At 43.1% G+C, this 17,439-nt stretch overlaps 1 protein-coding gene across 1 annotated transcript in view; it reads left to right on the top strand.

Moving 5' to 3' along the window:
* Window positions 1-17,439, top strand: part of CRLF3 (cytokine receptor like factor 3) — a 746,924-nt gene that overhangs the window by 592,490 nt on the left and 136,995 nt on the right. The window contains exons 5-6 of the mRNA XM_044068040.1: window positions 1,612-1,789; window positions 4,105-4,327. Coding sequence (XP_043923975.1) covers window positions 1,612-1,789; window positions 4,105-4,327 — 401 coding nt within the window. The remainder of the gene's footprint in view (window positions 1-1,611; window positions 1,790-4,104; window positions 4,328-17,439) is intronic.

Raw genomic sequence — 17,439 nt, 5'->3', positions numbered from 1 at the left:
CATACATCATAATGCAGCAGGAGTTATTTGCTATGAGTACACATTTTAAAGACTGTTGGAAGAACCCACAACAGTTTCTTTTGCCCTTGATATGAAGGGCATAACAAGCTCTGTAAATTGTATTTTTTCAAACAGCTGATCAGCTGTATTGCTGCTTGTCATGAGAAGAATGGTAAGTAGTTTTTAATGTTACAGCTGATTATTCAGTCATTTATGGGCATTTTCATTGCATGTTTGTTTTCAGTGCTGGATTTTATGTACGTTTTACTCATGGATTATTGTAAATAATGTTGGTATTGTATGCTTTATGTTCACTCATTCTCTGACACCTGATGTATGTAATCAAGTGTTTATGTGAGACGTAGCAACCATGCAGCCAGGCAGTGGATGCTAGGCACAGAAACTAACCGTGCATAGAGATACCATCGCAGGATACACACACACACACACACACACACACACACACACACACACACACACACATCCCCTCATACTTTGTATGCACACCTATGAACAATTTGGAGGATTGCAAGTCCATCTATGGCATGTCTTTGGGATGTGGGAAAAAAATACATCACCTGACAAAAGTCCACATGGACACAGGGAGAACATTCAGACCCCACATAGAAGGCACCTGATTTAGAACCAAACTGGAGAATCGAGCAGCGTGAGTCAACATTGCTAATTGGTGTGCAACTGTGTCTTCCTGTACTCTGTACAGAAAAAACAATATTATTCCTATGTGTATATTTTCTAACTGAACACTTTGGCATTTGTTACATTTATCACTGTTCAGTTTTATCACACCTGTATATTTTGTTTTATATTCTGATTGCTTTAACCTTCCTATGTCTTCCTTGCAAGAGTGAATAGTGCAGCTCACTGGAATTGCCTTGTAAAAGGAAAAGAAGCTGAAAATGATTGAAAACGTGTTACGTTTCTGTTGTTGATCTATATTTCTCTAGGCTGAAGTACAGCTGTTCATAGCTTAATTACACACTTCACTCCTGGCATCCTGCCCGTGATGAGGAAGAGTCTCTTACATATTAGCAAACTTTGCCCTCTTCTTTTAAGCTGATATTGTTTCTCTGTGCTTGGGATGTGGTCCTTGAGTGCAGTGCAGTGAACAGAGACCATAGAGAGGATTCATTGCATCAGGACAAAAGGTTGCAGCATGACTCCTTGCATTCTGAAGCATAAAAGATTGTTTCTTCACTTTCATTCTTTATATTAACGTATAAATCCCACCAGGTCTCAGCAGGAATCATATGTATATGGTCTTTAATCAGAAGAGACGAGGTCTGTCATACTTATATGAAAGGAATATTACTAACGTCAAAGTAGTGCACAAGACATACTGTAGACCACAGATGAAAATGTCTGGGTGCCCCTGATATTTCTTGGTTGCAGTTATTTAACTATAGCCACTGCACACACTTTTCTTGAAGTACTTCTGTTATACTTTATTCTCTGTAACTACATTTTATTCTTTTATGCATAGTTTTAATGTCTTACCCCATTTCTTGTTTTGTCTTGTGCCTTATGTTTTTATGTAGAAATATGCAGTTGAACGTCAGGATTACACGCTAATGAAATTTGTTTTACTCTTAGTTTGCCAGAAGTACCGTCACTAGTTGAAGTGCCTTGCCTGTCCGCCCAGCTGGATGACTCATTCCTTGCTATAGTGAAAGACAGGATTGTTGTTCATGGTACAGTAGCATCTCACCCCCCTGTACAGATTGAAGAGCTTATAGAAAGGCCAGGAGGGATTCTTGTTCGGTGGTGCAAAGTAAGTAAAGAACCTGAGTTATTGGTAGATATTACTGAGCACAGAGACCCATAATCAGGATAAGTGCTTTGCATATGCTATGTATTTTACTATTCCTTTTCTGTTTAGAATATTTTCTATACATCACTATTGAATTTATAAGATCACTTTTTGGTCTGAAATTGTCTGATCTGTGTATATATACTGTATTGTGTGCAAACTGTATGTGCCAAAGGTGTACCATAACAGGCACCTTAAATGAGCAATTGTGCTGCATTTCAGAACACTTCTGTTATAGGTATGCTAAAGCTGACAGGATGCATGCTCTTCAGAAAGTGATGCAGGGCACATTATTTGAGGAAAAGTCATATTTGTTCCTTCTTCCTTGCTGAGCTTGTATGACTTGAAACCTCCCTAGTAACTGTGTTGTCCAGTAATTCCCCTTTAGAGGTACAGATGGCAGGGAGAGACTCAGCAGCTATCACACCATAGTGATGAGAGGATGAAAGGGACCTGACAGCCATGGGGTAGAGAGGGGTGTTTTGTTTATGCCTTACCCAAGATTCTCTTCCTTAAGTGCACAGTTGTGGATTTTTAATAGTGGTTCTCCCCCAAATATCTGACTTGGGATTTACCCAGCAGTGCCAAAGCCCCAGCCCTTTCCCGTAAGAATGGAACTGTGACTTCCAGCTTGCTTGATCTTTTTATCTCTGCTAGCTGGCCCTGTGGCATTTATACTAGTACTCTGGCCTGGGCTGCTGCTGTTACAGGGAAAAGCTTGCATTTCTACAAACTGGGTTTTCTTCTATCCAGGTGTGTCTTTCTAGGGTGGAGGATGGAGGAAATACAGTCCAGAAATATTTAATCAAATTTTGCTTTTGGTCAGAAAAAAGCAGAATTAAGCCCTTTTTTCCTGTGGGGCAAAGCCCTTCACATCCACGGAACAGGAGGCTTTGTCACATGCACCTCACCCTTTATATATATAATCATTAGCAGAAGTTGTTGAACCTTTGCCATGACCTGCATTTAAGTCTGACCAGTTGTGTACTGATATATGGTTATTGCAGTTGAGCTGTGTCTCTGTTTGTCACCCCCCCCCCACACGCACGCATGCACACACACACACACACACACACACACACACACACACACACACACACACACACATCAACACGCTCGCGCACACATACATACATACATATACACACACATACACGCGTGCGCACACACACACACACACACACACACACACACCAACACGCGCGCGCACACATACATATACACATGCACGCACACACACACACACACACACACACACCAACACGCGCGCGCACAGATACATACATACATACATGCGCGCACACACACACACACACACACACACACACACACACACACACACACACACACACACACTCAAAGATTTACTTGTTCCCGGCTAGGGTTTCTGATTAGACTCTGATTATTTTAAAAACAGAACTGCAGGACAAATGCAGGCAGTCATGCCAGACAATGACATCCGGGAGATGCTTTACAGAAGGGAAGCTCTAATTTCTCTTGCCTTTTAGGCATAGCTATTCCTTGTATTTGATGACTTTGCTAGATCCTATGCAGAGCATCACATGAATCAGCTATTACTGCAGCTGTTTACCTTGCAAGAGAAAGCAGCTGTTCATGCTTATTCTTTTCCTTTCCAGCTTGTGCACTAGGTAGCCCACGTTTGTTGTTGAGCCCTTGTCATTAGCATTACAGGTGAAAATCCCACAGTTATTTCACAAAGGCAGCCGTAAAGTGTTTTCCTAAATGTACTGGCTGTAATTCTTCAATAACACTTGAAACAAAAGGCTACTTGTCAATCATTTCTGTTTTCATTATACCTGTAAAACTTGTATATATACATTTGGGTTTTTTTGTGTGCTAAAGAAACTTGGCCTTCTTTCCCGAGTAAATGAAGAGCATAGAACTCAAGCACTTGATTAGTGTTTGCAAATCACCATTGACTGCCAGTTTGAGAATGCAGTACAGCTTTTGAAGACAGCACATTTAACAGTGTTGTTTGTTTGGTAAGTCTATTTTTCATCACCAGAATAAATTATTAAGAAAATTGCTCAGCATTTTTCTTGTATTTTTTAGCCAGTCTAGACTTTCATGTGTACGTTGGTATTTGCATAAGCTTATTTTTAGGCATGTGGCAGCTAAAACTAATAAAGAATATTCTAGGTTCTACAAATGGTTTAAAGAGACTATAAATATATATATGAATTGTTGTGTAAATAAGCCACTAATAATGAGACAGTATCTTCAACATCACTTGTCTCATCTTTTCATGCTTTAAGGTTGATGATGACTTTGTTGCTCAGGATTATCGACTTCAGTATCGTAAAAGCATCTCAAGCCATTATGAAGATGTGTATGTTGGACCAGAAATGGAGTTCATAGTTTTGCACATTGATCCCTTTGTCGATTACCAGTTTAGGGTGTGTGCACGGGGAGATGGTCGTCATGAGTGGAGTCCCTGGAGTATTCCTCAAACTGCACAAACCACACTTGTGCCACATGGTACATGCTTTGCCTTTTTTTGTCTTGTATTTCATTTACTAGTTGATGGGGCATAGCTGGTACATTTGCAAGAAGTAAAGAATAGATGCTGATGTACTTGAGTATCAGAACTGTGCAGTAAACAAGTGCTGCATACATATGCAACAAAATGGTTTTGGACATCTCTGACAAAGTGTTTTGTCTAACTCACTACCTGCTTAATTAATATCAAAACAGTGTGTGTGTGTGTGTGTGTGTGTGTGTGTGTGTGTGTGTGTGTGTGTAAACGTGCACATAATCAGGGACCAAATGGTCTGATTGCAGCTGCCCACCCAGAACTTGTTAAGAATGAAGAGTGCATAATTATTCTGGGTGGGATCACTGTTTGTTCAAGAACTCTTGCACTTCAATGATAAGCTTCTCAATTCTCCAGTGCTGAACAACTGTATGTAAGTATGGAGGATGCAGGAGTTTGCATCCAGCATGAGGTTGCAAGGGAGCTTGCCTCCCAGGAAAACACTTGATCTGATGTTGTCAGTCTTTACCTATTCTTGATTCTTGGGTGTCAGTTCCGATCCTCTGAACCGGTCCGGCTGTTATACAGCTTGCACCAGCCAAAAGTCTCTCAAGCTAATACTCTGTCCACATTGCCCCTTTCCCATTTACCTAATATCTCGTTTGCCGCTCTTATAGCAAGACACGTCAGCCAACTCTCATCTCGCAGCTAAGTAATTTTTAAAATATATTAATCTTTCCACCTTATTTCCTATGAAACCTTAATATTCTTAATTTCTGTACCCACCTTTTTCACTTGTGAGTCCATTTCCATACCCATTGGTATTCTTTTCCGTACCATCGCTGGTAGTCATCCTCTCTCCCTTTCTCTTTACCATTTTGGTAGTTCTTACTACCATTTTGGTAGAACTTCCTCCTTTCCAATCTGTCCTTGTGTGTGTGTGTGTGTGTGTGTGTGTGTGTGTGTGTGTGTGTGTGTGTGTGTGTGTGTGTGTGTGTGGTGTGATTGTTGACCTTCACCTCTGCCACTTGTCAACATGGCAGAGAAGTCCAAAGTCACGACTGGATTTAAGCAGTGCCAGAACTACGGCGGAAAACTGCCTAATTCTGACAGGCATTCGGCTTGTATTTATTGTCTAGGTGCTCCTCATTAAGACATAGTGTGCTGTATCTGCCAGGCTTCAGTACTAGGGCCTGGGTATAATGTCGAAATAAGCTTATTGTTAAAGGGCTTCTTAAGTCCCCCTTTGAAGAAGCTTTATCCAAGGCCAACAAGTCTCCTAAGGCCTCCGGTTCCAAAACTAGTCTGTAAGTGCTGAAGTCTCCATTGGCACCAACATCAAGAAAACAAAAGTCCCCTTCTGTTGCTTCCTCCACTGAACAGAGAGCTAAGGTTCCAAAGCTCTCTGAACCGATTCCTTCTTTGGCACCAGTCACTTCAGTGCCTTTGGCACCAACTCCAACACCAGCACTGGCTCCTGCACAGCCACCGGTGTCAGCACCGACTTATTTAGCTTCCATGTGGGTGCCAACATCTCCTTCTGCACCACAAAAGGTCATACCTCCCTTTTCAGTGCCCAAAATTGATCCTCTATATACACCGAAGACAAAGTATTCCACTTCCATTGACCCCTTCTGTGGTCAACTTCCCAGGCCCTTTATAGAAAGGCCAGAATCTCCTTCTGGATAGTCTGTTTGCTCCTCCAGGTGTCTCACAGAAGGCGATGCGGTGAGATTGGTGGACCAGCTCCTCACGGCTGGGGGTCTGTCTTTTTCCCAACCCCCCTCTCTCCCCTGGAGCAGGGATGTTTTCTCCCTGGACTCCTCTGGTTATTTCTCCTCTGACCTCCACAGAGGCTTTAGAGCTTCCCACTCTGACCACTCCTGTTGCTCCGGCACCAACAACCCCCTTGCCTTCTGTTCAAACTTGGCTCTGATTTCCTCAGTTCCTTCGGAACCAATCAATTTCCAAGATTGTGGTTCCACTGTCAGGCTTGATAGGTTTGAGTCGAATCCTGTATTTTATTTGGAGTCATCCTTACCTCTGGGGACTACGGCGGCTGGGGGGTCTTCCTCTGCTCGGGCCATGGAGTTGGGTCTCTCTGGGTGGGGTGTGACCCCAGTTCCAAGTTTGTCTTTCTTGGTTCTGAGCTCACATCCCTCCTCGAGGGGCCTGCTTTCCAGGCTATAAAGAGAGCACTGGCCACTGCAGGTTTTCAGATGGCTTCTGCTGTGTCGGAGTTTCACCCACTGACCCCTTCGTACCAGGAGCTTCAAACAATCTCTGTGCCTAGGCAGTGAGCACTAAGGTTGCAAGGTATCCCAACTCAGGACCACGTTCTTCCGAGTCCTCCTCAGACATTCCCACTGAGGAGCCTCCTCGGAAGAAAATGTGTAAGATGAAACACCTGGACTCCCCTGAAGAGGCCATAACTGAGGACACTGATTTTGATGACGGTAAGGGTTCCCCCCAGTCACCCCTGGAAGACCTCTCCTTTGGAGACATTCTTGAGATCCTTAAACAGAGGGCTAACTGGAAGCCCAAAGACCCTACCTCTGAGGAGTCTGTGTACTTGCAAGCCTTTGGTTCTTGCCCATCTACTTCCTGGGTGACCCTTCCCACTGATGATCTCATCAAATTGATCACTCAGGAGGTTTGGAAATCTCCTGACTCCATAGAACCGATAGCCAGGAGACCAGATAATATCCTTTCTGTACCTGAGGACCACCAACTTTGGGCTAAAGGGCTAGCAGTAGATGCCATGGTGGTAGCGGCGGCCACCTAAAAGAAACTCACTGAGGAAATTTCCTCTGTTCATCTCCCTAACCAAGAGTCTAGAGCAATGGACAGATTTGGAAAGCGGGTCTATGCATCATCAACCTTCACCTTAAGGTCCTTGAATTTTATGGCACACATTACTAGGCTCCAGAGGGATCTGATTAATGAACAATTGAACACCCTGGCGGAAGGTGTATCTGATAAGGTCCAAGAAAAACTGGCCTCTCAGTTAGCCACTCTGGAGTCTATTTCTAACTCATCCATGAAGCTAATTTCATATGCAGCTGACGGGACGACCAGGTCAGCTGGTTCAGGCGTTATTATCAGATGACACACCTGGATGCACTGTGTGAGTTTGCAGAGCCATTTAAGTCTTCCTTCATCAATGCTCCCTTTGCTGGATCTTTTCTTTGTTTGCCCCAAAGTTAAAGAAACTCTAGCCAGGTGTGAGAAGGATGGGAAGAATCTGCTGTGGGCATACGTTTTTACACTCCCCAGTGATCCTATGCTAGGAATCAAAGGAGTGGGAAGGTGTGGTTCAAAAAGTCCCAAGGACCTTTCCAAGACACACATGGTGAAGGCTCCTCTCAGGGCAGAGGGGAGAGTTTTAATGGAAGACTCAACCCCGAGGCAGAGGTGGCCCACAGAATCAGGGTTCCAAAGACCTTCTCTGGCCAGCCGTACCATCGCTCCTGAAAGGGGGCCCAATTGCTTACCTCTGAAAGTGGTTGGGGAAAGATTTTCTCTGCATGCAGAAGTCAGGTGACAGATAACAACAGATGTTTGGGTGCAGAGAATTATTACCAGAGGTTATCCTATCCCCTTCACTCTTTATCCCAGATCTCTCACAAGTCTCCCAGTGTTCCTCCCAATCAGAGAGACCAAGCAGCCTTCGCAATCCAAAAGCTGCTAGAAAAAAAAAGTCATCCAAGAAGTCCCACCAGACCAGAAAGGATCCGGATTTTACTCTAGGTTCTATTTAGTGCCAAAAAAAGACTGGGGACTGGAGACAAATACTGGACCTCAGCATTCTAAACACATCTGTTCAACAGTCCAGATTCCAGATGGTCACGGTTCAATGTATACTTCCCTTTTTGGAGGAAAATGGTTGGATGTGCTCTACAGAATTTCAAGACACGTACTACCACGTAAAAATGGACAAACGTTCCAGAAGTTTTCTCCACTTTTGGCTAGGAGGCAGTCATTTTCAGTTCAGGGTGCTGCCTTTGGTCTCACCACAGCCCCCAGGGTGTTCACCAAATGTATAGCAGCAGTGACAGCTCACTTGAGACTGCACAGATTCTGGGTGTTTCCATATCTAGATGACTGGCTCATCACCGCCCCCACCAGGCATCTACTACTTCAAGTAACAGATTTCATTTGCATTTGTTTCCTAATTGGGAATCACAGTCAATCAAACAAAATCTCAGCTAAGCCCCTCTCAAGATTTAGGATTCATAGGAGCTCGTTTGAACACTATTTCTTGTGTAGCCTCCCCTCCTCAGCACAGATTACAAAAGCTAAAATCCCAAGTACATCCTATTCTTTGTAGCGCTACTAGTCCTTCAAGCGTTGGGGTCCATGGCAGAAACCATCACTCTAGTCCGATTAGCAAGGTTCCACATGTGCCTATTACAATGGCTTCTAGCATCACAATGGTCTATTCTAACCCATCCAGTGAACTACCCCATATTAATCACCAGTGGCTGCAAAAAAGACCTATCCTGGTGGATGGAATCCGAGGAAGTCCTGTTAGGCCATCCATTTGTTACTCCTCAACCCAAGGCCATAGTGACCATGGATGCAGTCCAGATGGAGCGGGGGGGGGGGCATTATCTGAGAAGAACAGTCCAAGGCACTTGGTCCCTAATAGAGGCCAATCTGCATATCAGTGTTCTGGAGTTGAGGGCAGTACTTGTGGTGTTGCAAGCCTTTCAATCTGTCCTCCTCCTGGGGACCATTACGATCCAATCAGACATGTCTGTATTGTGGTACATCAACAAACAAGGGGGAACCAAGTCTTCTCCCCTGTGTTGAGAAGCCCTGAGAGTGTGGCAATGGGCTATTTCCTCCAACTGCTTTCTGATAACAACACACATCCTGGAGAGTTCAAATGTGATAGCGGCAAACTGAGCAGATGCATTCTACTGCCTCATGAGTGGTCTCTTAATCCCGAGGTGGTGAAGAGGATTTTTTGTTGCTGAGGCCAGCCTTGCTGCAACCTTTTTGCTTCACCCTGAAACAAGTGCAGAAGCTATTTTGCCCTGCTCCCCCCCCTCAGGGGGAGTCACCGAGAGATGCTCTTCTTCTCAATTGGCCTCCCAGGACTTCTCTATGTCCCCCCCCCCTTCTCCTCTAATTCCACTTTTTCTCAAGAAAGCAGCCAAACTGAGAAGCAGAGTGATCCTCATTGCATCCTATTGGCCTTGACAAGTTTGGTTCCCCTTCCTATGGCCTCATCTAGTTCACCGTCCATGGATTCTGGACCCAATTGTGCTAGTCACCATGCATAATTATATAGCTACCCCAGTGCAGAACATTCAGATGGCTTCCCATAGACCATCCACCAGGAAACTCTACCTTAGTAAGTGGAGAAGATTTTCAAACTAGGCTTATGATAATGATCTTGATACTTTCTCCACTCTGGCGGGAAAAGTTCTAGAATGTCTAACAATCATTTTTGATCAAGGAGCCTCCACCTCTACAGTTAAAGTTTAATTAGCTGCCATTTCTAATTTCCGTAATGGTTTCGGGGACCTTCCTCTAATTTCTCGTAAACTAAGTAAAGTGCTCCTCAAAGGAACTCTGTGCTTGAAGCCTCCATTTAAAGACCCTCTACCCCCATGGGATATGTCCATTGTTCTTCAGTCTCTGCTGCTTTCTCCTTTTGAGCCAGCAGCAATATGCAGCCTAAAGTTTCTTTCATGGAAAATGTTTTTCCTTATAGCTATAACTTCCTCAAGACAAGTTTTTCTGAGATGCAGGCTTTATGCTCAAAATCCTCTTACTTAATTTTCCACAAGGATAGAGTTTTACTCAGAACCAATCCATCTTTTTTCCAAAGATGGTCTGAGAATCCAGCATTAATCAAACCATACTCTTGCCTGTTTTCTTCCCGAATTTTTCAAACAAAGGCGGGTATTGCCTACATTTGCTAGATATTCACAGACAATTACATGTCTATGTCAGCAGAACTAAAAAATTTAGAAAATCAGAACAGTTTGTTTCCTTTTCCGGTCCAACTTTAGGGAAGTCTGTTTCCAAAGTTACCTTGTCAAAATGGCTAAGAGACTGTATTACTTACATATATAATACAAAGAATCTCAAGTTACATGTACCATTGAGAGCGCATTCCACCAGATCAGTGGCAACTTCAGATGTTTTCCATTCCAAGGCTTCCATGAAGTATGTGCAGCAGCAACGTGGGCTACTCCACATACCTTTATCACTCATTACAAATTGAATCTGATCTTCAAGGGAAGACCTTCCTTTGATTCTATGGCTCTCAAGCATATCCTTCCAGAGGGCCACCTGGGATCTAAAGTAGCTGGGGATCTGTCCCAAGAGTCAAGAATAGATGAAGATTGACAACATCAGATAAAGAAGTTATGTCTTACCATAATGTTCCATCTGTGTTGTTGATCTTTACCTGTTATTGGCATCCCACCCTCCTTCCCCCTCCTGTGAATTCCTGGAGGAGTGAACTTTTGTCCTGGGTGCATTGTTAGGGTTCACCTTGGACATGGCTTCTTCATATTTGCTAATAGTTCTTCTGGCTTTCTATAAGTCTGCAAATTCAATCTGAAGTAAATGGGAGAGGGGCATTGTGGGTAGAATATTAGCTCAAGAGATTTTTGGCTGGCGCAAGCTGTATAACGGCTAGACCGGTTCCAAGGATCAGAACCGACACCCAAGAGTCAAGAATAGAAGAAGATCAACAACACAGATGAAACGTTATGGTAAGACATAACTTCTTTTTTCTAGATTGGTTTAAAGAACTGAAGATCCTTGCTATGTTGAGACTGAGGAGAGTGCGTGTGTGTGTGTGTGTGTGTGTGTGTGTGTGTGTGTGTGTGTGTGTGTATCTCTATATATGCATTTTATGCTCAACATCTGAGAGACTTGCTTGGCTACAAACATCTGCATTAGAAGCTGAAGTGAAGTGAAACTTGCAGTAGTGTATTTTAGTCTTCTGTTAAGTACAAACTTGCTGTTTTAAAAGTACTGTATTTTCATTTTTTCTGTTTCCTAATTGTGTGTTTCATTGAACAGTGTGCTGTGTGGCTCTCTGCAGTTAGTTCCCCATCCACCCTCCCTGTTCTTGTGTTGGTATTAGTGTTGGTGGCTCTGGAATTGCTCGCCCCTCTTGTAAATCTGTATTAGAACACTCCTCCTGGGTCGATCTCATTTGCTAACTTAACCGAGTACAGTGAGATCATATTCTGAGTCTAGTGTTCACTCTACTTAATACAGAGAGAAGATTTGAGAAGGCCAACCCACTTAGGTTCTTCCTTCCTCTCTCCTTGCACTTAAAAAAAAATTTGCACTTTATTCATCTGCTTTTACTGTATTTGTGCTTCCTCCTACTTTATTTTGCCTTTGCCTCTTCTTAAAAGTACTCAGTTTTATTTATTCTCCTACATTTATTACTGCTTGTTAGTTAGATTAAATTGTAACTGTTATTCTAAGTCTTTTGGTTTAAGCACTTGGACTTCATACCGGTTGTTTTACATTAAGAGGGTTTGTGGTCTGCACTGTTGCGGCAGGACAGGTAGCTTATATCCTTCTAAGCCGGGAATTGCTGATTGAAGGCTCAGTGTCTGCTATTCTATAAGGATATTAGTTCTGGTTTAAGCACTTGGGCTTCAGGCCAGTTACTCTACATCAAGAAGGTTTGTGGTCTGCACTCTTGTGGGGGGAGTGGCTGGATTCTGCCCTTCTGAGCTGGGAATTTCTGGTCAGAAGCTTATTGTGCCTGCTTATTTGAAATGTTTCTTTCTGAAATTGGTGCGCCTTGTTGCTGTAGCATAGACCAGATTCAGGCCTGCTGAATCTAGCTTTGTTTGTATAACTTGAGCACTGATCCAGGCCATCTTTTTTTTTTGGAGAAGGTTCCCCTGCACCCTAGTAGCAGGAGTGTGCAGTTAGAACTTGTCTGATTGAAGACTGCTGGAACAGGGCTCAGTTTTGAGCTTTTTTCTGGTTAATTGGGTAACTTGTTTAAATCAGTTTGTTCGTTTTCTATTATATATATATATATATATATATATATATATATATATGTATATATATATATATATATATATATATATATATATATATATATAGACATAAAAATGCACTTTCTTCATCTGCTTTTACTGTATTTGTGTTTCTTCCTACTTTATTACTAGGGGCATTGACTACAACTCTGATCTGCAATATATAACAATAAGTATCCTTTTCTGTGCATTTAGTGTTTTTTTTTATTGTATCTGCTTTATCTTCTGAAAAAAAAATGTATACTTGTTTCCCATCTTTCTAAGCTAGTATAGTCCAGTTTTCAGGTTAGTGCTGAATTTAGGACTGTGTTACAAATCTCTGTGTTTGCCCATACCTTACTTGGATAGAAGGAAGTTTCTCTGTTCATCTGTGAGAGAGGGGAGCTTTGAGCAGCCTATCTGTCCCTGGAGGAGTGGTTTCAGCCCAGAAATTAGTAGTTTATTGGCCATGTTGGGCTAATTTTTATCTCTTTCATTTCCCTGCTATACGTACTGCATTTGCCCGGTTTTGCACGCCAGGCAGTGCCGGTTAGCTAAGATAAAACTATTCCCAGCTCCACAACACAAACTTTCAACTTAAGCACTCAAGCCATTCATTTCTCAGCCCGGCACTTGCTCAAAACTCATAGAAAGCACTTATAAACCCTAGCACTAGACCCTCCTGTACTATACAGAAGGACAAGGCTCTCTCTGTTCGACCTTACCAGCCATCCAGTAAAACAGTTCACTGTACCTATCCAGGCATGTCCAAAGGGCAGTTTCAGATGTACTCTCCAGTCCAACTGGTGAATCTGGGCATTTTGGGGCAATGTTATAACTGCCTTATGTACACAGACAACCCTCTCCTCCTACCACCAAACACTAATACATGCGAGAGATGCAATTATACAGCCAAACTGGAGGCTAAGCTCTCTCAACCCAAGACTGGATCAGACAGTCAAGAGGAGAAGGGAAATACTTGCATCACACCACTAGTCTCACATAGACCCATTAAACCAGCACTGGCAAAAGACACACATAAATACATGAAAACATACTCGGAGGCTCTAAATAAAAATCTGCAAAACCAACAGAGACCTCCAAAGCAAACATCCAAGCAACCTCCACCCCCCGACACAAACCGTGAAACATATACTTCACAAAACCAGTGTGCCATGCAATCACAGCCCTTAAGGCAAAATAACATACCCAACATACTAGTAATATGGGACTCTATAGTTAGGCACACTGACATTCCACTCACTAGGCTGAATAAGGAGAAGGTTACTGTTAGCTGCATGTCGGGTGCCAGGATCCACCACATAACACAATCACTCAGGTCACTCCAGAACAAGTACAAATATGACTCTGTCATTGTCCATGTTGGTGTGAATGACCTGAGCCGTATCTGGACTACATGAAAAGAGACATGGAAGAGCTCTCTGATCACATAGCTTAGGCCGGTATGACCCTGACCCTGAGTAGCATCCTGCCCTCACCAAGAATGATACCATGGTATAAAGAAAGAATTCTCAATTTCAACAATTGACTAATTTTCTGGTGTCATTCAAAGGGGATCCAGTGTCTGTCTGCCTGGGATAACATGCTTGACAAGCCACGCTGCTTCACTAGAGACGGCTTGCACCTGTCACCCTTAGGCTTTCAAATACTGGCCAAGGCTCTTGCCACCCCAATAGTGCCTTTTTTAGGCAAGGCTCAAAAGACAAACCCACCACCGTAAATAGCACAAGTAACAAAAAACTGAGAGTAATGCTACTCAATGCCAGAAGTCTAAACCTCAAAATGCACGCACTCGAGGCACTCCTCACTATGGAGAAAATCAATATATGTGCAGTAACAGAAACCTGGTTTAAGGCTCCAGAGAGCACCCCAGCACTACCAGGCTACAACTCATATCATACTTTTCAGCCACAGAACCCAAACTGAAATACAGAATGTGGGGGCGTATCCATATTCATCAAGGATACCCACACCTCCAGGTTAGTGGCACAGCACGGTGCTTCAGAGATCATCCGCGTGCAACTAACAATGGGCAAAACTGCAATTCAAATTGTAGCTTGCTACAGATCACCCACCATGTCCCATGACCCCCATTCCACGTTTCTGGAAACACTGGAAAATATAAAGGTCCTACCAAACACCCTAATATTGGGTAATTTCAATTACCCAAACATAAACTGGGAGAACTACGCAAGTACTAACTCCCTTGCCCAACATTTCCTAGAATTTATAAACTCAAACACCCTAGTTCAACTGGTCAACACTCCCACCAGAGGTGACAACATATTGGACCTGGTCATCACCAACATGGGCGACCAGTGTTCCACACCGGATGTCAACCCCTCGCTGGTTAGATCTGACCATAAACAAATCACTTTGGATATCCACATTCCGTCCCCACCCCCGGACAAGGAAACCACTGTGAAAAACTTTTCAAAAGCAAACTTCACGTTACTTAAGACCAAGGTGGAAAGTTTCAAAGCCCCCATGCTGAAGGATAACACTGTCCAAGCTGCAAAATCCTTTACTAATGCATTCTGCGGGCACCTACAAGAATGCATGGATCGTGCCATCCCAAGCAAAACCAAGACTCACTCCTCCAAGAAAAGGAAACCAGTCTGGTGGACTCCTGCCATAAACAAGCTATACAATAGAAGGAGGAAACTAGTACAGAAAAGAGTAAAATCCCAAGAAGGGATGACATCCCTGATCAGTATCAGCAAGAAACTACAAACCCTCATAAAATAATCCAAGACGAGCTTCGAAACAAAAATTGCCAAGGACTCCAAAGATAACCACAAGGCATTCTTTAGCTGTGTCAAGAATCTAAGTGGCAATGCTCGGAATTAGTGCAGAATGGCACAAAATACACTGAACCGACCGATATCGCCAACATCCTGGCAGACAGGTTCAGAGCAAACTTCACCCCCAAAAGGGCCCATAACCATACCAAAAGAATGTAGAGTCCCTGAAATCACAGACACTCAGGTTAAAACAGCCCTCTCCAAAGCCAAAAACACAGCATCAGTGGGACCGGACAGTGTCCAAGGCTGCGCTCTACACGAGCTCAAAGATGAACTAACTTCCTCACCTAAACACACTGTTCATACTCAGTCTCTCCACAGGCTATGTACCCATAGAGTGGCGCACAGCAACGTTTATTCCGCTCCACAAAGGTGGAGCCACAACAGACGGAACTATCGCCCTATAAGCCTGACTAGCTTGGTCTGCAAGGCTATGGAGCGCATCATCTTGGAACTCATTAACAGAGACATTGGGAACCTCCAAACACTGGACCCTACCCAGTTTGGCGTTGTTAAGGGCAGATCATGCCTCCTAAACCTGTTGGACTTCTTTGAGACAGTTAGCAAGGCTATAGACGAGGGAAAGGTGGTACACACAGCCTACCTAGACCTCGCAAAGGCATTCAACACCATTCCCTATTCTGGTATTATAGACAAGCTCACCAGCCTGAACATAAACCCCTACGTCACAAGATGGGTTGCCAAATAGCTCACCGACAGAACCCACATGGTGAGAGTTGCGGGAGCTAGGTCCGACTCTAAACCGGTTACAAGTGGCATTCCCCAGGGCTCAGTCCTAGGACCCCTCCTGTTTGGCATATACTTTTCAGAGGTACAGGCAAGCACAGGAGGACTATGGCTGACCAAGTTCGCAGATGACTGCAAACTAGGGGCTGTAATTGACTCTTCGGCTGACACAGACATCCTCCAAAAGGGTCTTACTAAGACGGATACCTGGTGTCAAAATCATGGCCTCAAGCTAAATACCAAAAAGTGCATAGTCAACCCTTTGGAAAAAACAAAGTACCCACAACCTACCACATGGGTGGCAGTCCCCTAAATACGGAAGACATAAGGGATCTGGGGACCCAAGTAGCTAGTAATCTCACCTTTGATAATCACATTGCCAAAGTGGTTAGAAAATCCTTCTACTTCGCCCACTTAATCACAAAAGGGTTTGCATCAGGATCAAAAGAGGTCATTGTGCCCCTCTACTCATCACTCATCAGACCCATCATAGAGTACAACGCCCCATTTGGGATGTACCTTACAAGACACCTGCAACAGCTGAAAAGACCACAGAAGTATCTCACCAAGAGGATCACTGGCCTCACACAGCTGCCCTATGCAGCTCAACTGAAGAAACTCCAGCTGTACTCGGTTGCATACCGCCTACTCAGAGGTGATCTCTGCCTGACATACAAGGCCATGTCCAACCCAGAATTGATGGACATGCTCCACCTAAAGAAAAGTTTATCCCCTCGAGCCACATGCCCTAGGGATCTAAACCTCACCACAACAATAAATATGACGTGCTGGAGGGATAGATTCCTGTCCCAGAGACTTCCCATTCTTTGGAACAAGATTCCAGTCTACATTAGGCAGAGCTCCTTGCTAACACTCTTCAAAAGAAACATTGATAAGTGGATGGGAAACAGAAGGTTTACCCCGGGGATCACTTCAGTGGCTCTGCTGGACAGAGGCACAGGGAACTTATCTAAGGGGGTGGCGAAAGCCAACACATTCTGGCTAGGCTTATAAATGCCTTTGGGCAGATAGCGTAGTACCTACCTATGAACCTATATATAAATATACATATGTATGTATATATAATATATATTTATATATATATATATATATATATATATATATATATATATATATATATATAAAGACACACATATATATGTGTGTGTGGGTGTATATGTGTGTGTGTATATATATATATATATATATATATATATATATATATATATATATATACAGTACAAATATTTCCCTATTGGTGCACAGTTACAAAAATGATAACCAGAAATAAATCCAGCAGTTGAAGTAATGTCCAAAAAAGGGGTGGGGGGGTTATTAGGGCAACAGCTTCTAAAACATACAAACTGGTTTCACTATCGGGCTTCATCTGCTTAATAAAACAAAATCAACACTTTATATAGATTAATAATTGTATCACACAGTCGCTGACCCATTAGTAAAAAACTTCCTGTACTTCTTTAATAAACAATTCAAAAACCATAGAAATCCAAATAATATAAAGAAAAA

The sequence above is a fragment of the Protopterus annectens genome, chromosome 4.part0 (genome assembly GCF_019279795.1).
Source record: "Protopterus annectens isolate FY-2018-M chromosome 4.part0, PAN1.0, whole genome shotgun sequence".
In the NCBI taxonomy this organism is placed as follows: Eukaryota; Metazoa; Chordata; order Ceratodontiformes; family Protopteridae; genus Protopterus; species Protopterus annectens.
The sequence above is the reverse complement of the archived record's forward strand: the minus strand, read 5'-3'. Positions and strand labels throughout refer to the sequence as shown.